General features: G+C 45.2%; 1 protein-coding gene across 5 annotated transcripts in view; it reads right to left on the bottom strand.

Annotated features, from left to right (window-relative positions):
- The window catches only part of CRPPA (CDP-L-ribitol pyrophosphorylase A), a 300601-nt gene that overhangs the window by 222561 nt on the left and 51450 nt on the right, over positions 1–26590 (bottom strand). For 4 of the 5 annotated variants that reach the window (XM_083186788.1, XM_083186789.1, XM_083186793.1 and 1 more), the window contains exon 3: positions 14103–14252. The exons of the other annotated variant lie outside the window; for it this stretch is intronic. In XM_083186788.1, coding sequence (XP_083042914.1) covers positions 14103–14252 — 150 coding nt within the window. The remainder of the gene's footprint in view (positions 1–14102; positions 14253–26590) is intronic. 5 annotated transcript variants of the gene reach the window in all.

Genomic DNA, 26590 nt, shown 5'->3' with positions numbered 1-26590 from the left:
TTTTCAGAAAGTGAGAGATTTGGTGAGAAATCTCGAGTTTTTTTAAAGCGGCAATCATTTACACTTCAAAATCAAACTGGTTTAGCAGTGTAAATGGTTGCCGCTTAAAAAAAAACCTGGAGATTTCTTACCAAATCTCTCACTTTCTGAATCTCTCATCCTATTAAATCTCACCCAAGGACTCTGTGTCACTCACTGCTGGGTGTCCTCCTGTACACCTCGTCCTCATGCTGTTGCAGTATTGCCAACCCGATTCCTGGCAAGAATGGCACTGTGGCATATTCAGGGCCTTGGCCGGCAGTATTGGTTGGTGGGCGGTGCAGAAGGCTACAAAAAAAAGCCTAGAGATGAAGGCCACAGGCTCCTCTTCTCTATGCGCCGGCTGGGGAGTGGGGATGCTGGGTGTGTGATGTCACAGCAATGGCTCAAACACCGGCAGCCAGTCCCTTCCATGTGTGATACAGGAGGATTTGACGCATCTATGACACCTAAGGCCAGAACCGCCATCTCCTGACTGCCCCGCCTCCTTCACCAACCCTTTCCGTCAATAATACCTATACAAAATCCATGAACTTAACCTCAGAACTATTTGTTATTCAGTCACACTGTTCTTTATCACATTTTTAAGATGCTGACATACCCAGGATTCAAACCCATCGCCTGTGACATGGCAGTTAGACACCCTATTATTCAGCTATCCGACCCTACACAGAAAACTGGAGAATTCTAACTATTTGAAGCTCACCTTGTACAGCATGAGAAAATGATCCACATTGTAGCTGAGCAGATCTATGTAGTGTGTAGCTGCAAAGGGATGTGTGGCTGCACACTACATAGACCTGCTCAATTGCAATGCTAATTATTTTTTACACCGTACAAGCAGCTTCATATAATTAAAAATCTCATAGTGACAGTATATTGAAATGTGTTATTTCATAAAAGGTATTGTAACTGGATAACAAAGAGCTCTGAAGTTAAGTGCAAGAGGGGTAAATGATAATGCAATCAGCTCCTAACTGTCAATTAGCGCTTTGGAGCGGATTGTGGTATTATGGGGAATGGAGGGTACTACAATCTAACAATTATTCTCTATCCATTGACACAATACAATCAATGTTGCAGGGTCTCCAGGAAAGGGCCTTTTCTTTTAGTGTTGATGACATCTCGCATTGGGCCAGATGCAATAAACTTCAAAAGTGATAAAATGAAGAGTGATAAACAGCCAGCCAATCAGCTTCTACCTGCCATGTCACAGACTGGGTTTGAAAAATGTCAGATAGGAGCTGATTGGCTGGCTGTTCATCACTCTCTATTTTATCACTTTTGAAGCTTAGTACATCTGGCCCATTGTGTGCAAGGTCTTCCTTGGATAGTTTGGAATGGATTTCAGACAGGCCGTTTTCCCGGGACCCTGGCACGGCTATCACCAGCTTCCTTCCACCTGTCATCTTACAGTTTTATGTCATTGGGTTCTGAAGTGAATCAGATTAGTGTATCCACCAATTGTCAGAGTGGAAACGTAGCTTGCAGTCCACAATAACACATGTAAGCAGTCACTCGCTTTATGGTGTATGAAAAGTAGCCCTTTACAATTCATATATGCAAACGTGACGGCACATGATTTTGGACCATGCTCTGAGAGAGCTGACAGTTATTACAGTGGCATGGGGAAATACATGGTGGCATCATGGGAATTTGTAGAGGGCGCACAGCTGCACAAACTGTAGCTGCCTTAGATCTTGTAGCAGTGACAGCATACTTCCAAATTAAGGTTATGTGGAGGTTCCAGTCCAGGTTCTAGAGCAGCAGCAGCATCAGGAAAACGGATGTGATCAGGGTTAGGCTGATTAGCGGCACCTGTGGTTTCCTGATAAAAAGTGTTTCCAGGGCAGAGGGTCAATGTTCCTGATGGTGGTACAGCTGCCCAGGTGATAAGCTGGGTGTGTTGGCTATGGTAGGGACCACTGGAACACTGTGAGGAGTTTGAACTATGCTGTGACACCTGTATGCTGCAATGCTGTAACCCTGCTTGTCTATGCGGTTTACCTGGTACAGTGTGGTTGTTAACCCGCTACAAAATAACATATTATATGGTGGGAGCTTTTTATGTACAGTACGTGTCATTACAATTGCCGACACAAGGGGGAAGGGCCTAAAGAGCGTCTGCTGACAGACTCCTTCTTCTGATAAGTGAGATTATGACTTGAAGTTTCCTAGGTAACAGGCACTGTCCAACTGTCAAACATATGAATTCAAAAGCACATGCCAAGTGCTAGGAGGTTGTGGTCATGTCCCATTGTGAATACCAGGTGCTGTGTACATGTTACCACTGAAAGGGGTGTGGTCATGCCATTTTATGGGAGTGGCCAAACATCCCTTGCAATCCCAAGATCCCAGACACACACACAACTGGGTACTTTGGAGCAGGCTACATCCTGGTTCCCCTTAGAGTCCCTAATCTATGCCTGTAACTAGAGTTACTGTATGCATGGATAATAGTGTCTGGGAGTTTCTGCACTGTAGGAAGAGGATGCCTTTTAGAAAAGAAAAATAATTCTACATAATAAATTTGCCCTTTAACATTCCCCTTTAATTAATCATTATTAATACAACAAGCAGGATGTTTGTTTTCTGTACTGTCCCCCCCCCCCCTCCCTCCGTGCTTCTGTAAAGTCAACTTCAAATTGTCCTCCGTGCAGTAACAGGCCCGGCCTGGTCATGTCCCATCTGAGCAGCGTGCTGCAGTTATTATCCGGGGCTCACACAATGACAGCGCGGCGATGTGTACTCTGCGGAACAAGATACGATGAGTGATCTGGAAGTGTCTGAGTCTGGTGATTACTGTGCGTCTCTGAGTACAAACCGACAACCCACATTCACAATAAATAGCTAAAATGGGAACCAACTAAAAAAGTACTTTCAAAATCAAGAATGCAAATGTAATAACATGTATACATAAAAAACAATGGGTTCTTAGTAGAGCCATGCGAGGGGACGTGTCGGTGTCCATTCGGGACACAGCAAGATGCAGTTATTATTGTCTTAAAATTAATGGATTATAGGAAAAATCAGACGGTGCAATAAAAAAGATGCAGCGATTTCTATAGAAATCCCTGCTGCGTCCAGTTCTATGCTTCTCAATTGAATAGCACAACCCCAAGTGCATACTGCATATCGGGGAAACTCATATACACCCCCACCCACACAGTTTAGAGACTATGGTCAAAGTTTACAAAAGTTCTTTTTGGAGGGAGGTGGAGCAAACTGTCCCTTTTTGAAAAAAATAATACAGGTTGGCTCCCTTATCCAAAAATCGAATTATTCCGAAAACTGTTTTTTTTTTTTTAATTGGTGGTTTTTTTAAATATTTTTTTTTTTTTTGTCATTTCCCTGCACCTTTTTTCATACTTACCTCATCCCCCGGTGTCCACGGCAGCCATCGGAAACCTCTTCAGCAGGTCCACAGGATGCATTACGCGGGTGCTCCGGAACATCCGCTGAAGAAGATTCTGATGGCTGCCGCGGACGCCAGGGGACACCATGGATGTCGGGGGACCATTGGGGCACTGCCAGGGGACCAGGTAAGTAGGGGGGGGAATCAGAAATCCACAAAAATCCCTTTTCCAAAATGCTCGTGGTCCCAAATATTTCAGATGAGGGATAGTCAACCTGTACTTTAAACAAATCTTCACTTTTCAGGCGCGTGATTGTGATAAGGCCTTTTAACAACGCGTCTTTTTTTCTTATATAAATCTAATATTTATAATATTTTATTTACAATTTTATTGTAAAATTTCTTATGGAGTTTGTTTCTGTTTTATTGTATTTGATAATAACCGCATATTGTAGTGTAGTAGAAAAAAGATATTTTACTATGTATATTTTTACACAGTCACAAGTATAACTTTGTTCCTCACTTTTTAGAGTATACGTGTGACAAATGGCAAATTAAGCAACTTCTTCATAAATATCCAAATCATGTGGTCTATTTTTAAGTCGGTCTCTTATAACCGAAGGGGAAAAACATCATTCAATTGTCAGCGGCCATCAGCTGATTTCTCTCCCTTGTATGATATGGCTAATAAAGTCACAAGGGCATATCAATAAAATGTGGATTTTTATAGACACTCTGATCCCCTAATTCAGTAATTTGATTTGAGTTACGATCAAGGAATACTTCAACAAATATTACTAATACGCTTCAATTTACTATCAATATCCGTGTCCAAGTGTAGGGTATAGGAGAGAGAGTATAACATTACCTGAAAGGTGCACACAGACTGAAAACAAATCCGCTGATAAAGGATCGGTATGCAGTCATTACATCTACAATGTCTAGGTCAACAGTCAAAAGGTCAACAACTATTGGTGGACAGTCAAAAGGTCGACATGTGGTTTAATTTTTTTTTCATACCCTACCATCCAATACAGCACAGTGGGAGAATATAATAGTGTGCCGAGCACAGTGAGGCATCGTGCCCGAATCATGGGGAGCGTAGCGAGGGGATGTGGTAAACAGTTTCCATACCGACCTATGTCGACATAGACACCAAGAAAACCAAGAAAAACTCATAGTGTAAGGGGCATTATGTGTGTGGTGTGTAGTGTAAGGGGCATTATGTGTGTGGTGTATAGTGTAAGGGGCATTATGTGTGTGGTGTATAGTGTAAGGTGCATTTAGGTGTGTGGTGTGTAGTGTAAGGGGCATTATGTGTGTGGTGTATAGTGTAAGGTGCATTTAGGTGTGTGGCATATAGTGTAAGGGGCATTATGTGTATGGTGTATAGTGTAAGGGGCATTACTGTGTGTGGTGTATAGTGTAAGGAGCATTATGATGTGTGGCGTAATGTGTAAGGGACATGGGGCGGCTCCAGAAACTTTATTTTGGCTGGGGGGGGGAGGCAAAATTTCTAGTTACGCCACTAATCAGCACAGCTAGTTTCCATGATTAAAGGTGTTTTCTGGGGCACTCTGCTGTTGTTTACAGCCTGTCAAGTAACAGTGTGCTTCTGAGTTAACACCTGATCATTTCAGGGAACTCCTATTCCACTATCAGCGTATTGACTTTAAATTAGGCAAAATTAATTTTTAGCACAGCTACCCATCAATGCATGTCCTAATAGAATGAAGATACTGCATATAAGGAAGCAGTGAAAGTCCTGGGTGTGATTATGTGGTTAATTCAGAGACCGATTTGTAAATGTAAAGGTTTGGGTACTTGTGTATTTTGGCGGCGCCCATCGCATCGCATACCATAACGCATACGATGGTATGCGATGCGACGCGATATCGTACGATAGTGCTCGATGGCATACAATTTTGAAATTGTATGCCATTGTACATGGCATACGATGCCATTCGATGCGATGCGATGCGATTAAACATTGTATAAGCACCCTAATGGGTGCTTATACAATGTTAAGCACCCAAATGGGTGCTTACAATGTTAAATGCACCCCCACGCCACCCCCCCACTATAAACGTGAACCCGAAGCGTGACGAGCGCAGCGAGCCCGCGAGGGGCGGCGGTACGCGTCCTACGACCTTTTCATACCCCCACTATCCACGTCGGCGTGGAGTTGAGAATAGAATAGTGTGGCGAGCGCAACGAGCCACCGAGCCCGAAGCGTGGCGAGCGCAGCGAGCCCCGCGAGGGGACGCGGATACCTGTGAAGCCCGCGAAGGGACGCGTTTACCTGTGAAGGTATCCGCGTCCGCTCGCCACGCTTCAGGCTCGGTGGCTCGTTGCGCTCGCCACACTATTCTATTCTCAACTCCACGCCGACGTGGATAGTGGGGGTATAAAAAGGTCGTAGGACGCGTACCGCCGCCCCTCGCGGGCTCGCTGCGCTCGCCACGCTTCGGGTTCACGTTTATAGTGGGGGGTGGCGTGGGGGTGCATTTAACATTGTAAGCACCCATTTGGGTGCTCAAAAGCACCCTTTAGGGTGCTTTTACGATTTTTGGTCGTATAGGGGGTCAAAATCGCGTCGCATCACATCGCATGCCATCGGGTGCATGGCATGCGATGCGATCTGTTCGTCGTACGACGGACATCGGGGGCGCCGCCAAAATACACAAGTACCAAGGTTTGTAATTTATTAAATAAAAAAGTAAAATATATATATAAAAAAAAAATTCCAAATAAATCTTTGACCTGTGGAAATAAGGTAAAACAAAACATCTTCTGCCATAGAGAAGGGTTAAACACGAAATACTCAGGAGCAATTGTCCTCTAGGGACCAATAAGGAGAGGAAGCTTCCAATTAGCATATCTGAAATGAAAATCAGTCTTTTCGGTCACTACTATTTTTCCGGACTTACGACCTATGGAATGCGGTCTGTATCCGATTAGACAAAGCAAACAGTCTCCTAACATCATTAGGCCGGAAGACAGAAGAGAGCGAGAGCCTGATGAAGGAAACATGGAGGCCATTGTGTTTGTTGTGGAGGAGTCCAGAAAAATCCCCCTTCCCCCCCCAAATAAAAATAAACAATTGTTCATTCATTGAACACATTTAGTCGATCTAGCCCAAGATAAATCAGCGCTACGATATGTGCTTCAAAAGGGACCGAGACTCGTCTGACATGAAGGTCAAACTCAGTCCTCAACTTTTCCACCGAGACCAGATCAACAAGAGAGGAAAAATCTCTTGTGTCGTTTTATCAGCTGAGAAATTAGCCCATTATATTAATGATGAAATATAATCACCGTGACGCCGCAAAGACCGCGCTGAAAGTTACTGTAGCCGAAAATAACCAGCTGGTATGGTAGAGGTCAGAGTGCGGTGACCCAAACATCTAGGAGTGTCCTCTTTTCTTCATGGATGGATAGAATGCTAAAGTGAGCCTGACGGTCTTCTTTTTATTTAGTATATGGGGTTGAATCCCTAAAAGTTGTACATGTGGGGTCTTACTTGGCCCCAGTGACATCTCAGAGGCTCCTAACATCGTAAAGAATCACTCCAATACAATGGAGTACAAAAAATATAGGATATAATTTATGCTGGAACTGTAATTAAATGGTCAACAGATGATAACACCCATACGTGCTCTTGAACATCTAATTTCAAAAACATGGGTATTACTGGAGAGTTGGTCCGGCTATTGCTGCAATAGCGCTGTCCCCTCTTCTGCGGTCATTATAATACTTCATGCATGTGCGCCCGCTGGCATCCTGCATATAAATGTCGCCGGGACAGCTCAGCAAAATCCAGCTGTCCCAGCAAACGAACATTTTCGTAGTTATGACCCGGCCAGGCGATCATCAGCCATCGGACTGGCTACTATATTTCAGAACCTGCCCATTTTGCAATACTGCAGGTTACAGGCCACCACAGCTAACGTCATCCGCAGATGGAGATCGCACTAACGGGTCAAGCTGGAGGAACGATGCTTTCTGAAATTTGATGCCGCCGCCAGGCAGCAGCCGCCCCGAACACCCTGATAACAAATAAAGTAATTCAGAAAACAAATGTTTTCTAAAGCTTTATTATAATAATTTTATTTTATACATAGTTACATAGTTACATAGTAGGTAAGGCTGAAAAAAGACTTGCGTCCATCTAGTTCAACCAGGTATAGATATCCATTGCTGATTTGGTAGGTTCTGGTATTTTACAGACAAATTATATTTCTTATTTGTACCCATGGATGTTTTTCTCCAGTAAATGTTTGTCCAACTTTGCCTTGAACGCATTTAATGAGCCAGCCGTTAACACCTCTCTGGGAAGAGAGTTCCAGCGTTTGACTGTTCTGACCGTAAAGAAATTCTTTCTACTAGCTGAATGAAATCTTTTTTCTTCTAATCTATACTCATGCCCTCGCGTCCTAGATTCCTTTCTAGTAGAAAATAGGGTGTGTGACAGTTCCTTATATTGGCCCTTGATATACTTGTACATGTTGAGCATGTCCCCCCTTAAACGTCTCTTTTCTAATGTAAATAGTCCCAAATTGCTTAATCTCTCCCCGTAGCTTAAATTCTCCATTCCCCTAATAAGCTTTGTTGCTCGCCTTTGGACCTTTTTATAGTGTGGGGCCCAGAACTGTACTCGAGGTGAGGTCTCACCAATGCTTTATATAGTGGCATAATTACCCTTGAGTCCCTAGTTTCCATTCCCCTCTTAATACATGCCAGAATTTTGTTGGCTTTTTTGTAGCTACATTACAATGGGCACTACATCCCAGTTTGCTGTCTATTTGGACTCCTAGATCCTTTTCAAGTATGGAATTACCCAGTTCCTCTCCGCTAAGGTTGTAACTTGCACACTGGTTGTGTCTCCCAAGGTGCATAACCTTACATTTATCTACATTGAACCTCATCTTCCATTTTTTTGCCCACTCATCTAGAATTGCAAGATCATTTTGAAGCATGGTGACATCTTCTGATGATTTGATGACTTTGCTAAGTTTTGTATCGTCCGCAAAGATGGATACATTGCTGAGTAACCCTATCCCAATATCGTTAATAAAAATGTTAAACAAAATGGGCCCCAAAACCGAACCCTGGGGCACTCCACTTAGTACCGGTATCATATCTGATACGGCACCATTCACAACCACTCTTTGTTCTCTATTACATAGCCAATTCCCTACCCATCTGCAGATATTTTCACCCAATCCTAGGTTCTCCATTTTATTAATCAATCTCTTGTGTGGGACAGTATCAAATGCATTAGCGAAATCTAGGAAAATCACATCTACAGCATTTCCATTATCGAGGTTTTTGCTAACCTCTTCATAGAACCCTAGTAGATTAGTTTGGCATGAACACCTTGTCCTTATTGGGTTTGGTCATTGGGGGATAAAGGTCAGCATTCCATTTACACCCAAAGGTGTTCAATGGGGTTGACTTCAGGGATCTATGTAAGCCAGCCAAATACTTTTGCACCAAACCCAGTGAACCATCTGTACGTGGGATGCGGTCATTTGGTCTACTGCATTATGGTCGACAGTCATTAGGTCGAATCCATTAGGTCGACATGCTAAAAGGTCGACATGACTCTAGGTCGACATGGGAAAAGGTCGACATGATTCTAGTTCGAAAGGTCATTAGTTCGACAGGTCATTAGTTCGACAAGGTCATTAGTTCGACATTGTCTATGTCGACATTCACAAGGTCGACATGGAGTTTTTCACTGTTTTTTGAGCCAACATGTGCCGACAGGCGGTATTTCATGCCCTACCATCCACTAGGGCGTGGTGGGAGAATAAAATAGTGTGCCGAGCGTAGCGAGGCACCGCGCCCGACGCATAGCGAGCGCAGCGAGCGATGCGAGGGGATGCAGTGCACTTTAAACTGTGTCCATGTCGACTGTGCTGACATTCAGGTAAAAAAACAGTGAAAAACCCCATGTCGACCTTGTGAATGTCGACATAGACAATGTCGAACTAATGACCTGTCGAACTAATGACCTTTCGACCTAGAATCATGTCGACCTTTTCCCATGTCGACCTAGAGTCATGTCGACCTTTTAGCATGTCGACCTAATGGATTCGACCTAATGACTTTCTACCATAATGCAATAGACCAAATGATCCCAACCCCTGTACGTGGGGGCATGGTCATACTGAAACCGCGAACTGTTGCCACAAAGCTTGAAGTACACAACTGTTTGAAAGTTCATTGAGCGGGATTGAGGTTTCCCATCACTGGATCTATGGGGCACGGGCCAAACCATACAAAAAGAAATTTCAGACAGGAAGTGTTCTCCTGCCCTCTGCCAAACCCAGATTACTCTGTCAGACTGGCTGAAAATGTAGCGGGTTACGCCACTCCTGATAGTGTTTCCCAACTGCTCCAATGGCGGTGTGCGCCACACCATTCTACAAAATGTTTGCATTGCACACAGGGCCCGATTCGTATACTGGTAGCCTAGTGAACAGGTCAGAGCCGCCCCCGCACCCCCTCTCTAGCATGCGAGGGGATGTGTACGAGAACACATCCCCGCGCATGCGGCCAAAGGGGACAGAAATCATTTGATAGTTAAAGACTATCAAATGATTTTTTTCTCCCCTTCAAATATAAAAGTCAGTCTAATAGACTTTTATCTCCGCCGTTGATTGCCCAGCATTCCTCTGATGCTAGCCCCTGCCCACCCCTTGCACAGGAGTTCTGCACATGCGGATATACGCACATGTGGAGACCTCCCACCATCAAAAACAGGGCCAAATTTGGACCTGTACGAATGGGTCTGAATCAGCCCCACAGTGATTTTAGGCTTGCGTGCGGCTGCGGCCATTTAATCTTGAACCGTAGAACTCCTGATGAACAGTTTATTTACTGACCTTTAGTTTAGAACTCGTTAGACAATGTCATAGCCATGGATAGATGATTCCACTAATTACACGGGGTATCCATTTACTTTTTGGGCATGTAGTCTAGAACAGGGGTAGCAAACTCCAGTCCTCGAGAGCTACCAACGGTTCATGTTTTCCAGACAACATAGCTGCTGCACAGGTGCACTCATTACTCACTGACAAATTACAAAAGATCCACAGGTGGAGATAATTACTTCACTTGTGATTCTGTGAGGAGATCTGGAAAACAGTAACTGTTGGTGGCTCTCGGGGACTGGAGTTGGCTACCCCTGGTCTAGAACACATATGTTCATTATAGAGTCAAGATTACAGAAACTTATATCTCATACATTATTCTGTATCTGGTTACAGGTAACTGTGGGGCTCATTCAGAGGTTCTCCGACCTCTATTCATGGATGTGAATGGCGAGTATTAGCACGCAACGCCTGGAAGTAGCGACTTTATGCAGGGGGTGTAAATTCATACTGAATGACCCGGAGGCAAAATAGATGGTGGTGTCCAACCAAATGTGCCAAGGTCCGTCAGTGCAGGTACAGTAGGACAGTTGAGTGGGCAAAGGAGAAAGTAATGTGATCACAATACAATCACTTCTCAGTGATTGCTGGGGCGAACTCCTATAACAGCCCCTGTTCCTGTGACCCGCCAATATCTGGGTGAATACAGAGTCCTTATTGCAGCGATAAGGAATTTTTATGTGCAGGAGCTGGCGTAACTGATAATACATAGAGTCATCTTCACAATTCGCTGCTCTCTTTCCTTTCGTTACATAAGACGCAGCGGCAGTCCCTGTAACCGCGACCTGTATACAGTCACACACAGCAGAGATAAGACACAGCGATGTGCCCTGCTCTAATGCTGGTTACACATTCCAGGACTCTGCAGCTTTGCTGGGGGAACACTACGGGGTTCTTCTGGCAGGTATTTACATGTGGGCATCAAAACCAACATTATTAGGTCCATTCACAGTGTGTCCACCATGTATCTGGAACGTATGGTACGGTGCATAGAACAACATTACATGGAGGGAATTCACCTGTGAATAACAGAGTCTCATAAAATGTTGCCAAAACAATATAAATTCAACTTGTTCTGGAAATGTTTAATACCCCTTTCACACCGCACTTGTTAAATGGTATATTGCTGTTTTTTTCCCCATTTTAAAACATTTAAGGCTGCATTGGGAAAGCGCCAGAGTTGATTTCCCAGTTAAAGATAACTGGCATTTCAAAACGTTTCAAAAGCAGAGTCCTACACGTTTCAGAGCCGTTTTTTTTATGCAGTGAGAATGGCTCTGAAACGGTATTTAGTAATAACAACAGATTACAGACCTGTGATAGGCTGTCCCCTGCATTCTGCCTTAAATACGTGTTCTGGGGATTAAACGGGTTGACTGATGTGAATGGTACTTAAACTGTATTTAAAACGGTAATCTACTGCAATGTGAAGGCTCAGACCCGTTTTAAGTATTGTTTCAAAATACCGGTTTTTAAAACGTTTAGGCAGCGTGAAACTGGTATTAGTTCTCTTGTTTCAAAACACAAGCTTAAGGTATATGATAGTTTACTTTTTTGGGGTTAGATACACTGGGGGGGTGGTATTCTGATTCAATCGGAAAGGCACAATCACTCTCTAATGGACAAAACCATATGCACTGCAGGTGGGGCAGATGTAACATGTGCAGAGAGAGTTAGATTTGGGTGGGGGGTGTACTTCAGTGTAAAAATAAAGCAGCCAGTATTTACCCTGCACAGAAACAATAAAACACCCACATGTAACTCTCTCTGCACACGTTACATCAGCCCCACCTGCAGTGCATATGGTTTTGTCCATTAGAGAGTAATTGTGCCTTTCCGGGTGAATCAGAATAACCCCCACTGTCTAACCATAAAGTTATCCCCCGCACACCCGGGGCGATGGGAGCTTTGCAGTGATCTGTCTCTGCCCGTATTGTCCATTGAGAGAACACTGGTGATGACTAGATTTATACTGCATGTAATATAAATCGTCAGGGGCCATACACACGGAGCGATCCGTGCTTCACCGATGTAAATCGCCCCGTGTGTATGGCCCATTAGTTAGATAGAGGCTTATAAAAAAACTAATACATGTATGAGATAATCCAGATTGATTAAGAGCAAATCGAGAAAGTCTAGACCGCTTTTGTTCCTAGTTACCTGAGGCAGAGACCTGAAGTATCCCCCAACATCAGACGCTCAGCTAAAATGCTTTTATTCTATGTAAAACAATCTGACTCATTGTCTCAATTAAAGTTTTCAATTATCTCAGGTTCCATTAACGTTGCCAGGAAACATCAGGTTTTGGGCATTAATGTAGGAAGATCAAAAAAGTCCCTTGGTGCTCAGTAGATAAATGTGGATGTGTTGTGACACTGTAAACTCCGCCGAATACTCTCTTACAATAATGCGACGCTTCTCTTTGAAGTAGGACGTTTTTGCATTTAGTGGTGAATTTAATTATATATATTTCAATGCGACAACCCAGATTATTTAATCTGATTCCGGCGGTCTGTCATCCAATTTAAAGCACTTGTCTAATTGTAACTGTGACCGGTCTAGAACTGAACCAGATGTAGGACTTACAATGTTCCTACATACTGTAATAATATTGTTTTATATTATATAGATGTCCTCAAATAACACCAACGGGTTCTGTCCCCGCAGCACCGCATAAAAATGAGGACATAACGGTTAACCCCTTCCGCTGCAAAACGCGTAAAAGGACGTATGTGTTACGTGGTCAACGGCAATCCTGTCAACACTTAAAATGCCGACACAGATGACTTTTATGTTTAATATAAATCTGTCATTTATGAAAGAACATGTCAGAACATTTTTGCCTCTACGGTCACGGAACAATACGGGAATTTCTGGAGTGCAGGTTACCCTCCGGCATCCAAGCCGATCCCTAGTGAAGTGGACGGGATGGGGGAAATGTGAACACGGAGAGAGTTGGAGGGTGTTCTGCAAATCGCCCTACCCCCTGCATCTCCCCATCCAGGTGGCACAACTAACCGCTACCAAGGTGACAACACGCCGCCTCTGTGTGATTTGGACCAGTACAAATGTTGGCGGTTGTCAGACAGCAAGTGTTCCGTGGCTTCATGCAGGTGACAACAGATTCAGCTGCATCATATAGGGGAGTAATTTATATAATCAAGTGGCTAAGAACGTGGAGCAGTGTTTCACAGAATTATGGCAATGTTCAGGCAGCAACTTTTGAATAACGCTGCACAGACATGCAGCCACCCAGAACATCTAGACAAATCACTCTGTATGTTGTCCTTGCTTTAACAAAGGGTTCCAAGTTATTTCCTATGGAAACTCACACCATGCCGGATTTTCACATTATTATTGGCATTCGTCAAAACGGATTTGGGGTCTGGTTCCGGTTGGTTTGCAAAGCACATTTAGTTTGCTAATGGACAAAACCATGTGCACTGCAGGTGGGGTAGATGTAACATATGCAGAGAGAGTTGTCTTCATAACACTTACCCTCTCATGGTTCTGTATGTTGGCAGGAATTCTGCATAATGTTGCAGAACATGCACAATCTCCTATGGGACCACACATACTGTCACAGTAGGGGGGCGCTGATTAATTACCAGCATATGAATACATCACAATGTACAATTAGGTTCCTAACTGTGATTCACCTTCGACAGAACGACTGGCAATAGAACTTCCCCGGCTATATTAGGCTCCTTGGCAGTCTCCTGAGAATTCCCTGAGCTCTGGATTGGAAACATGTCTCACGCACTCACCTGGAGGTATGCTTTGTATATGACATCAAACAGGAAAGCTTGCGGCATTTCGCTGGCTCTGTGCTTGGCCCGTTCCAGTGAATGGTCCAAACAACCGTCCGAGGAGGAAGCAATAACCGTGGACACCAATGGCCGTACTGCGCCAGCTGCCTGTGGGGGGGGACGGGACAAGGAGAACTAGTCACATTGTGTTGTGATGCAGGGGCCGGTCAATACCCCCTCCATCATTATACGGTCTGAGCAGGTGATGGAGAATTTACCAGCATACACACTGAAAGCATGAAGCCACCAGCACTCTGTGTTTTCCACCATTAGATGCTTAATGCTACCTGGGGGCAGGTAGTATGCAGGCAGGGGCAGGATGTGGTAGGCAGGCAGGTGGTGGTATGCAGGCAGGTGGTGGTGTGCAGGCAGGGAGGTAGTGTGCAGGCAGGGAGGTGGTGTGCAGGCAGGGAGGTAGTGTGCAGGCATGGAGGTGGTGTGCAGGCAGGGAGGTAGTGTGCAGGCAGGGAGGTAGTGTGCAGGCAGGGAGGTGGTGTGCAGGAAGGGAGGTGGTGTGCAGGCAGGGAGATGGTGTGCAGGCAGGGGGTGGTATGCAGACAGGGAGGTGGTATACAGGCAGGGGGTGGTATGCAGGCAGAGAGGTGGTATACAGGCAGGGGGTGGTATGCAGGCAGGAGGTGGTGTGCAGGCAGGGGGTGGTATGAAGGCAGGGGGTGGTATGCAGGCAAGGGGTGTTACACAGACAGTAGCTGGTGTGCAGACAGGGGGTGGTATGCAGGCAGGGGGTGGTATGCAGGCAGAAGGTGGTATGCAGGCAGGGAGAGCTACGCAGGCAGAAGGTGGTATGCAGGCAGGGAGAGCTACGCAGGCAGAAGGTTGTATGCAGGCAGGGGGTGGCATGCAGGCAGGTGGTGTTGTGCAGGCAGGGAGAGCTACGCAGGCAGAAGGTGGTATGCAGGCAGGGAGAGCTACGCAGGCAGAAGGTTGTATGCAGGCAGGGGGTGGCATGCAGGCAGGAGGTGTTGTGCAGGCAGGGGGTGGTATGCAGGCAGGGGGTGTTACACAGACAGAAGCTGGTGTGCAGACAGAAGGTGGTACGCAGGCAGAAGGTGGTACGCAGGCAGGGGTGGTACGCAGGCAGGGGGTGGTACGCAGGCAGGGAGAGCTACGCAGGCAGAAGGTTGTATGCAGGCAGGAGGAGATACGCAGGCAGAAGGTGGTACGCAGGCAGGGGTGGTACGCAGGCAGGGGGTGGTACGCAGGCAGGGAGAGCTACGCAGGCAGAAGGTTGTATGCAGGCAGGGGGTGGTACGCAGGCAGAAGGTGGTACGCAGGCAGGGGGTGGTACGCAGGCAGGGAGAGCTACGCAGGCAGAAGGTTGTATGCAGGCAGGAGGAGGTATGCAGGCAAAGGGAGGTACGCAGACAGGAGGCACCCAGTGCCACACTAAAAAGGAGCAGGGTACGGAACACTATACATATAGTCATATGTGTTTTTAAACCCTACTATGATTTTAACCAATTTTGTCAATATGTCCACAAGGTCGGTGGTTGGGTTGGGCATGGGACGGAACTCGAAGGATTTATTTACTAAGATGTGAGTCCGATTTCAGATGAAATATTGCTATGGGCAACCAATCAGAATCTACTTCTTATTAAGCAGCTTCTACAAGATAATAGATGGGGTGTTGCTATGGGCAACCAATCAGATTCAATCTTCAATAGAATTCCTATCTTAGTAAATAAACCTCTAAGTACAGATACCTTCATGTGGTAAGGTCCGAGTCACCCAGTAAGAGTAGGGTGGGCTAAAGGTGGCACGAAACCCCTCCGATTTTCCCTACATTCCCCATTTTCAACGACCTCTTTATTTTTTGTACACCCAACGATTACTTTTATGCCCTCCATGCCCAACTTTGAAGCTGGACCAACAAACTTCTAAAATATATAATTTTCACAATTTCACTACAAATATAAAAAACTTTGAGGACAGGTCTTTGTCGGAACAGAAAATATTAACTCAGAGCGTTGAAAGTTTGCTATCGACACCAAATGGCACCTTTCGGGCACTAATGCAAAACTCCACCGTCACCATCATGTTTTTCAACCCACCCTACCAACCACACAGATCCGGAAAGTGACCCATGTCATAAAGACAGTCCTAAAGATTATCCTGACTGATTAAAGGCATACATTAATGTAGGATGCACTTCCCAACATTTCCACTTGCCAAATTAGGAAAAATAGGCCCCAATGCCCACTTGGATAAAAGCACACCCCATTAGGAGCCTGCATATTGGAACTGTCCAGTGAAACTTGGGAGGCATGATAGTATTTTAGGAAGGTGGGGGGTGATTGGGGTGCGCTACCTAGTAAAGAATCTGTACCTCCCAATACAACATTTCAATTTCAAAACAAAATACACATTCCTGAAATAGTGTTCTTGTATTTGAGGATGTTCCCAATGAATAGGCTCAGTCCATTTCTGGGTAAATAGTTCTTTTATTGGTGAAGAAACCCGACGCGTTTCATCTCTAAGACTTCATCAGGGGTAAGAACCATTGGGTGAATGGATTTGGTGTAACTGGTCCTATTGGAAGTTTCTGCTGATCACAGCTGATGCAATAAAATAAATATCACCAAGTACTTCTCAATGGGGCTCGATTAAATGGAAATTTTTGAGTTGAAAGTTTAGTGTGGGTTCTTGCTAGGAACAATATCAGGACGTTCTCTCTGTGGTAACCTCCTCGCTCTGCATTCAGAATGAGAGCGAGGAGGTTACCACAGAGAGAACGTCCTGATATTGTTCCTAGCAAGAACCCACACTAAACTTTCAACTCAAAAATTTCCATTTAATCGAGCCCCATTGAGAAGTACTTGGTGATATTTATTTTATTGCATCAGCTGTGATCAGCAGAAACTTCCAATAGGACCAGTTACACCAAATCCATTCACCCAATGGTTCTTACCCCTGATGAAGTCTTAGGCCCCATACACACCAGAAAGATTAGCTCACGATTAGGGCTAATTTCGACCGTTGTAACGACGGTTGTGCATGCATTGTGGGTCAATCGTTCGTTTTTCACTCACAATCAGGATCGTTTGCGACGGGATGCGCGCTCCCGTCACGTCGTGTGTCGCATTGGAGATTTTGCCTCCTGCAGCAGAATCTCCAATCCGACCGCAGGTCGGGTGCTGATTGTATGCACATCTGAAGCACATTGTGTGTGCTCCCGTCGTACGGACCGTCGTTCCAATCCGGCTTGTTTATAAAGACACTCCCACCGCAGCCATTTTGCCTCGTGGATGCCGCAGACAGCACAGCTACGGAGGTTCTCGGCGTGGGAAGCTGCCAAAACAAAAAACAGGTATGTGAACTGCACGCAGCCCTCTACAAAAGCCCTTCCCCACTGTCCACCAATGGTGCCCACCTGTAATGTGTCCCCACTGCCCACCACTGTTTGTTGGTCACAGCACAGCCCACCCCACCTGTATGTGTCCCCACTGTCCACCAATGGTGCCCCACCGCAGGTTGCACAGTGTGCCAGGCGCAGCAATGTAAACAGGCCGCCGCAGGCCACCCCACCTGTAATGTGTATCCACTGGCCTGCTAATTAGGACACAGCAGCCCACCCCACCTGTACTGTGTATCCACTGGCCTGCTAATTAGGACACAGCAGCCCACCCCACCTGTACTGTGTATCCACTGGCCTGCTAATTAGGACACAGCAGCCCACCCCACCTGTACTGTGTATCCACTGGCCTGCTAATTAGGACACAGCAGCCCACCCCACCTGTACTGTGTATCCACTGGCCTGCTAATTAGGACACAGCAGCCCACCCCACCTGTACTGTGTATCCACTGGCCTGCTAATTAGGACACAGCAGCCCACCCCACCTGTACTGTGTATCCACTGGCCTGCTAATTAGGACACAGCAGCCCACCCCACCTGTACTGTGTATCCACTGGCCTGCTAATTAGGACACAGCAGCCCACTCCACCTGTACTGTGTATCCACTGGCCTGCTAATTAGGACACAGCAGCCCACCCCACCTGTACTGTGTATCCACTGGCCTGCTAATTAGGACACAGCAGCCCACCCCACCTGTACTGTGTATCCACTGGCCTGCTAATTAGGACACAGCAGCCCACCCCACCTGTACTGTGTATCCACTGGCCTGCTAATTAGGACACAGCAGCCCACCCCACCTGTACTGTGTATCCACTGGCCTGCTAATTAGGACACAGCAGCCCACCCCACCTGTACTGTGTATCCACTGGCCTGCTAATTAGGACACAGCAGCCCACCCCACCTGTACTGTGTATCCACTGGCCTGCTAATTAGGACACAGCAGCCCACCCCAACTGTACTGTCTTCCTAATGTCCTTTTAAGAAATAATAATACATTTAATTTTCCTTCATTGTGTGAATGTATATTTATTGTTAAATATTTTTTTTTTGGGCAGACATGTCACAAGCCATACAAAAAGAAAGAGAGTTCATTGAGGCATTCATCGAACAATACAGGGAACATGAGTGCCTTTGGAAAACCAAATCAAAGGACTACAGCAATAAAGTAAAGCGCAGTCAAGCCCTGGAGGACCTTGTCCAGTTCAGCCGCAGTCACAACCCAGATGCCAACTCCGAATGGGTCAAAAAGAAAATCCAAAACCTGCGGACTGTGTTCCTCAAGGAACACAAAAAGATACAGGCGTCCAAAAAATCAGGGGCAGGAGCAGCAGATGTCTATGAAACGTCCCTTTGGTACTACGACCTGATTTGCTTCACCTTGAGCCAGGAGTTACCAAGGACGGGGCTTTGCCTCATGGTAGAGAGCGAAACAGATGACGTGGTGCCAGTACAGGATGAAAGTTCACAGGCCTTATCGGTAAGTACCATCCCACTGATTACACAAGTTTTTTCAGTTTTTTGTCTCCACTTTAAATTCATTTGCCGGCCAATTATATGTGGTCCTCCTGCCAAGGGACAGCACCCACTCCATTGAAGTAGGCCTTGTACTCATCCCTGACCTGTTTGGCACGCGCACTCCCTCGATACTGCAGTGCCGGCGTTTGCAGGGATGAGATTGGGGCTACTTCCCTTGGCTCTTCTGGGTCCTCATCAGGCGCTGGTCCACTTTGGCGATTGGGCCTTTCTTTCCGGCGCAACAAATTGTGCAGGACACAGCACGCCATGACGGCCCAATCTATTTTGTCCAGGCGCAGGTTTATGGCCGTGTGGAAAATGCGAAATCGGCTAGCCATGATACCGAACGCACTTTCCACAAGCCGCCGTGCCCTGGACAGCCTGTAATTGAAGACCCTTTTGTCGTGGTCTAGTCCCCTTTTGGCATATGGCTTCATGATGTGTTCATGAAGTCCAAATGCCTCATCCGCCACGAACACAAAATTCAGACCATGTTTGGTTTCCTGGACTGTCGGCAAGTGCATGCTGTTGGAGACGAGCCTGTGGTAGAACTTTGTGTCCTTCAAAGTTCCACCATCTGAGGCTCGCCCATTCCTGCCGACATCCAGAAAAATAAATTCATAATTGGCATTCACCACAGCCATCAGCACTATGCTGAAGTACCCTTTATAGTTAAAGTAATAAGATCCACTGTGGGGTGGCTGGTTGATGCGCACGTGTTTGCCGTCAATAGCTCCTCCACAATTAGGGAAATTCCAAGTGTCCTCAAATTCCGCAGCAATATCTTTCCACTCTTGCACGGTGTTGGGGAACTGGGAGAAAAAGAAATAGAAAAAAAACATTAGTTTGACATGTCTTTGTGTTTTTTTTTCAACAGACCACAAGTACAGAAAAAGAGATCTGCACAAACCCACCCCTGGAACAGTCTGGCCCTGTATCCTCAGGTACATTTAGCGGAGTGCCAGAAACACCCACACCGCCGGTAACGACCCAAAAAAGAAAAAAAAAAAGATGTAAGCCGGTCCATGAACCAGAGGATGAATTGCTACAGCGAGCTGAAGAGGTGCTGCGTAGGCCCCCAGACCGTTTTGACACATATGGGAAATATGTGGCAGAGAGCTTACGCCAATTGGAACCCGCACAACAGATGGCTTTTGAACGTGTCTGCAGTGAGCTGGTGTTTATGGGTCGCATTCGCCGTTTGTCATTTCAGACGCATTTGGCCGGCCTTGTACCGTGGGAAGATACACCATCCACCAGTACCGAATTAACATCGCCCATCCCTGCCTCGTTGCAGGAAACAACACCAACTAGCGGACAATCCTCAAGCATATCAACCACACCTCCTCGCTACACCCATCTGTACTCTTCATTGCTGGAAGAGGGTACGGGGACTGATGACACCCCTGTTTTATTACAGGATTTGTCGTAAGATGCTATGCATTTTTTCTGATGCTGCATGTTGCAGCTTCTTGTTTGGCTGTATGTTCAGTATTATACTTTTTTGGGCACTTTGCTTATATTTTATCTGTGATGTCACCATTGCTGCATGCAGGGTGCAGTATTGCAGATGCTGCTTGTTGCACAAATACTGAAAACACCTTCCTGCAGCTGTGGTGCATAGTTCAGAGCAATGGGGCCGGGACTATTGCTTCTGTTCTATGCACCACAGATGCATGAGGGTGTTTTTATGATCTGTGCTACATGCAGCATCTGCAATGCTACCTGTGACCGCATGGCAAGGTGACTTCTGTTTGGTTGTATGTTCAGTATTATACTTTTTTGGGCACTTTGCTAATATTTTATCTGTGATGTCACCATTGCTGCATGCAGGGTGCAGTATTGCAGATGCTGCTTGTTGCACAAATACTGAAAACACCTTCCTGCAGCTGTGGTGCATAGTTCAGAGCAATGGGGCCGGGACTATTGCTTGTGTTCTATGCACCACAGATGCATGAGGGTGTTTTTATGATCTGTGCTACATGCAGCATCTGCAATGCTACCTGTGACCGCATGGCAAGGTGACTTCTGTTTGGTTGTATGTTCAGTATTATACTTTTTTGGGCACTTTGCTAATATTTTATTCGTGATGTCACCATTGCTGCATGCAGGGTGCAGTATTGCAGATGCTGCTTGTTGCACAAATACTGAAAACACCTTCCTGCAGCTGTGGTGCATAGTTCAGAGCAATGGGGCCGGGACTATTGCTTCTGTTCTATGCACCACAGATGCATGAGGGTGTTTTTATGATCTGTGCTACATGCAGCATCTGCAATGCTACCTGTGACCGCATGGCAAGGTGACTTCTGTTTGGTTGTATGTTCAGTATTATACTTTTTTGGGCACTTTGCTAATATTTTATTCGTGATGTCACCATTGCTGCATGCAGGGTGCAGCATTGCAGATGCCTCAAAGCTTCACGTGGTGCATAGTGCACATCAATGGTGCCGGGACCATTGCATCTGCACTATGCAACACGTGATGTAGCCAAAAAGTGCATTTTTTTCAAAAAAATTTACTTTTCTCTACCTCATGCCAGGACAGAGCTGTAATAGTAGCAATACTGTTTTTGTACCTTTTTTATATTTCTACAACAAAAAATTGTCTCTACCTCAGTACATTTGTAAAAAAATATTGCAGTCTTTTACTTATTTAATAAAAAAACAGTTATTTTCACTACACGTGTCTAGTACATTTTTACTTACCTTGCAATACTGATGCTGCAGGACCTTCACGATGGCTTTACAGGTCTCCGGGATGATGAGTCCCAACGCTTGCGGGGAAATGATGGATCCAAACTTTAGGTCCGCCAGCGATCGTCCTGTAGCCAAGAAACGGAGGGTCACCACCAGCCGGTCCTCAGCAGGGATAGCCATCCGGTACTTGGTATCCTGCTTCTGGATGTGGGGGGTGACCAGACGCAGCAGCTCCTGGAAGGTCTCATCGTCCATGCGAAGGAAATTCCGATAATCCTGGGGATTATTCTCGCGAATCTCCATCAGCAGGGGCATATGAGACCGCGCCTGTCGGCCCAGGAGCCACTGCTTGGTCCAGCAAGATCGAGCCTTCCTGCGCTGGGCCCTCATCCTCCTCACCCTGAGCACAGCGTAGGAAAGCAGGAAATCTTGCTGGGCAGAATCCATAACGCAAATAGCAGTATGGGAAAAGCAAAAAGCAAACTTTGTAGTGCAAAGCAAAAACAAAGCAGCCAAAAATAGCAATGTGCAGCGTTCAGCAGGTATACACCAAGCCTCACTAGTCACAAAGCAGAAATGAGGTCCTGCAAAATGGCCCCTAGTCTTTGTACCCCCTCTGCTAGCCCAGCCCATATTCTTTGTTTTCTTTTTTCCTTCCCCCTTGCCCCACTATGCTAGCCCTGCCCCTTATTAACATTTTAAAAACGACTGTACCACTGTACTCGCGATTTACTAACGATCCGCACATCCGACGGTCGTACGACCATCGTTACCGATGTCGGATCGTTAGCTAATCGTGTGCACCAGGGAACATGATCGTTCCCTAGTCGTTTACCGGCAGCGGGAGAGCGCACCAGGAAAGTGCACGCCAAATCGGTAGCCGATCGTTAGACGATCCTGGTCGTTCTGGTGTGTATGGGGCCTTAGAGATGAAACGCGTCGGGTTTCTTCACCAATAAAAGAACTATTTACCCAGAAATGGACTGAGCCTATTCATTGGGAACATCCTCAAATACAAGAACACTATTTCAGAAATGTGTATTTTGTTTTGAAATTGAAATGTTGTATTGGGAGGTACAGATTCTTTACTAGGTAGCGCACCCCAATCACCCCCCACCTTCCTGATTACTATACCGTTCCTCACTAACAGGAGGAATTTTGGTGGTGCTGCACACACAACCCAGCGCAACCGAGTCAAAAACCCTTTCTTCCATGATAGTATTTTAGTACAAAAATGAACCTGAATGTAGGAAGAAGTTCCAAAAAAGATTTTAGGGTGTCACCATCCTATGTGATACCATTGTTTCCACCCAACGTGAACTTTTTGAATTTCTTTTTTGGTGGATAGGGAAGAATGTGGACCCTGAATATCGCTTTGTCTCTGGGTAAAGAGCTCTATAATCTTTCAATGCAGTATTTGTTGTTGAACTACACATCCCAGCAGGCCCTGCTACAGTTTTGCTATTTGGCCATGCTAAAACTGATGCAGGGCATGCTGGGATGTGTAGTTCAACAGCAGCTGGAGTGTCCAGGTTAGCCATCACTGTCATAGTCTGACACACGCTGGAGGTGATGGGACACTGGGTGACAGGAATGATGTGCCCACTTAAGCACAGCCTGTAGACCCACCCAGGCTGTCGATGATGCAGTAATTCCCGGTAGGACACATGTGGGGATTATTACATGAATCTGGAACAAAATCAGGACAGGAACCAAACAGTGATCCTGGGAATAAATAAGTGAATGCCTTTCAAATGTAAGTTTACACTTTCTCCTACGTGAGAATACATGTCCTTAATCATGGGAGAAATTCCTAAATAAACAGCGTAAGTGTTATTTATTGTTACATAGCCATTCAATGTACTGTTGCATTTGCTTGGATCCTGAATGACTCCTCAGGAAATTCTAGATTGCTTGTCTTTTTTCTACGAGAGATTGTGAAACATCACAGACACGAACGACTGAAATAAGTATGGAAGTCTTTAATGTAGAACCTGTCACAGTAGAGGCAGCCATATTGCGTGCCGGACCAAAGGCACCCACTAGAATGGGTACTATCTACCACAGGTTGGAATAATCTCCTGTGCAGACTCCAAGCTTTCTGTGTTCCAGGAAGGCTTCATGCCCTATACCAAGATGGCCATCAAAATCTCTACTGAACATGAGACTTTATAGCGTGACAGTGGCTCTGATGACCTGATTATTACCATCTATAACGCTGTTCAAGCATTCCAGGTACCCGTTTGCAGAATGGTGAGCTGCTTAGAACCCCATTCGGCTACAACACCAGTACACATGCAACAGTGAGTACGGCTGGATCTTCTATCAGTAAGTCTCTGTCAAAGCCGCTGACTGTGTATTAGGCGGAGAAATGCGTAAGTCGTAGCGCTATCTGGTACCAGTTCTTCAGATCCGGCATCTTTACTGTGGGCGGACCCTAACACAGCTGAGTGGGACTGTTTACAGAACTTTGGTTCATAATCCCCCTGGATACAAAAAAATCATTTCTAAAGAACAAAGGATCCTCTACTGTCGCAAGGTTGTGGTAACTATACCCTCTACAAAATGTGTGCACCTGACTAACTAATACTGCTTTCACATTGCAGAAATGGGTAATGACACGGTATTCTTAAATAGGACTTTAAAACGGGTCTGAGCCTTGAGACCTTTCACATTGCAGGTGAAAACCGTTTTAAAAATCATTTAATACCATTCAAAATTCAACCCGTTTAACCCCCAAGGGACACATTTCAAGCCATTGAAATAGAGCTATTCACACTGCCTCAAAAAGGGCTTTAAAACGTGTAGGACTACCGGTTATCTTTAACCGGTAAATCAACTTTGGCACTTTCACATTGCAGCCTTAAACGTTTTAAAATGGGAAAAAACGGCAATATACCGTTTTAAAAGTGCAATGTGAAAGGGGTATAACTGTGCCTCCCTGACAAAAGCTGTTGCATTGCACGACATCTTTCTAAAGACTTGCACTCTCAAAAACTGCTTTTCTGCTACACTACTAATAAGCTTTAATCCAACTGCTTCAATGCTCTAAACAGCTTCCTGATCAAACACCTTAAAATAAGTGCGGCATCTACAAAGAAAACCATTGCTAACATATTATTTGGATAACTCTGGTCATTTTCTCCTCATTATTGTTTATAATGTATGTGAAAGTTGTCTATTGATATATTTTAATATGATTTAGGTGTATATGTATACATATGGTTTATATATTTTTATTATAAAAAAATTCTTTCTTTTTAAAAATTAAAATACTAGTAATTCCAGTTTAGCGCAGTGTTCCTTGCTTTTTTTTGTGTTTTTCATTCCAAATGTGGACTGGTAGCCACATTGTTGCACTGCAGCTTTAAGGGAATTAATCAATTATCTTCCACACACATTGGGATCTCTAGCGCATAGTCCCACATTTCTTCTATCAGTTAGGGATGGCCATCGTTGCCATTGCCATCGATGGTTGCCATTGATGGCAAATCGGTAACTGGCCATCGACTTAACTATGCAGTGGATGACCATCGATATTTTTACATATCGATGGTCATCCATTGTGTTTGATTGATTGGCCTGTGGGCCAATCAAAACATGGGGGTGGGGCTTCGCCGGTGTCGGGGGCGGAGCTATGCTCCGTGTCCCAGCATTTTGAAAAAAAAAATGCAAAACATCGTTTTGCTATTCCATCGATGGAGGGAAACCTTCTGGTACTCCCCCATCGATGGCAAAAGTATTCGACATTGGCCATGAACCATCGATGATTTTGAATCATTGATGGTCGATGGCCATCCCTACTATCAATAAGTAACTGGCTGTTCATAGTGTGAGTCATTCGCTGGTGTTTGCCTATATAACTGTGCAAAATCAATGCCTAGTACACACACACACACACACACACACACACAGACAGACACACACACACACACACACACAACTTAGATGTCACAAGTTCAACTAACAGGCTGTCCCATAAAACAGCTATTGCTGCACAATGTAGGCGACCGGTGTATAATTTAAAGGGGTACTTCCAGCATTACATTCATACATAAGAATTTTCCTGGGGTGTATATGAGACATTTGAATTTCAGGTACATTTTCTTCTCTTGTATCTTAATTTTCTTGTATCTCAATTCCTCTGCACCCCTAAAATGAATTGAAATTTAACACATCACCTAAATATACACTTTGACTGTGCATATTGCTGCAGAAGAGAAGCAATAATGGCCAGTGAAAACCTTTGAACCCCCCAAGAGGATGTATTCACGCTCCGTAAACCCAAGCGTTGCCCTTTAAAACCTGCTGCAACTGTGCGAAGTAGGTGGGTGACATCATAAAAATGTGGTTCTGTGGTTTTGCAGTTTATTAAAGGGCCCTCCGAGCGATTTACCAGATTACCAAATGTTACGTACAGACTTCCGGAAAAAGAAAAACATCTTCAAGGAACAAATAAATAAAATCACAATTTTTATTATTTATTTAGTTAGTTTCTTATATAGCGCAGCATATTCCGTTACAGCGTCTTATACAGCGCAGCAGATTCCGTTACAGTGTCTTATATAGCGCAGCAGATTCCGTTACAGCGTCTTATATAGCGCAGCAGATTCCGTTACAGTGTCTTATATAGCGCAGCAGATTCTGTTACAGTTTCTTATATAGCGCAGCAGATTCCGTTACAGCATCTTATATAGCGCAGCAGATTCCGTTACAGCGTCTTATATAGCGCAGCAGATTCCGTTACAGCGTCTTATATAGCGCAGCAGATTCCTTTACAGTGTCTTATATAGCGCAGCAGATTCCGTTACAGTGTCTTATATAGCGCAGCAGATTCCGTTACAGCGTCTTATATAGCGCAG

The sequence above is a fragment of the Crinia signifera genome, chromosome 5, assembly GCF_055691185.1.
Source record: "Crinia signifera chromosome 5, ASM5569118v1, whole genome shotgun sequence".
Classification (NCBI taxonomy): Eukaryota; Metazoa; Chordata; class Amphibia; order Anura; family Myobatrachidae; genus Crinia; species Crinia signifera.
The sequence above is the reverse complement of the archived record's forward strand: the minus strand, read 5'-3'. Positions and strand labels throughout refer to the sequence as shown.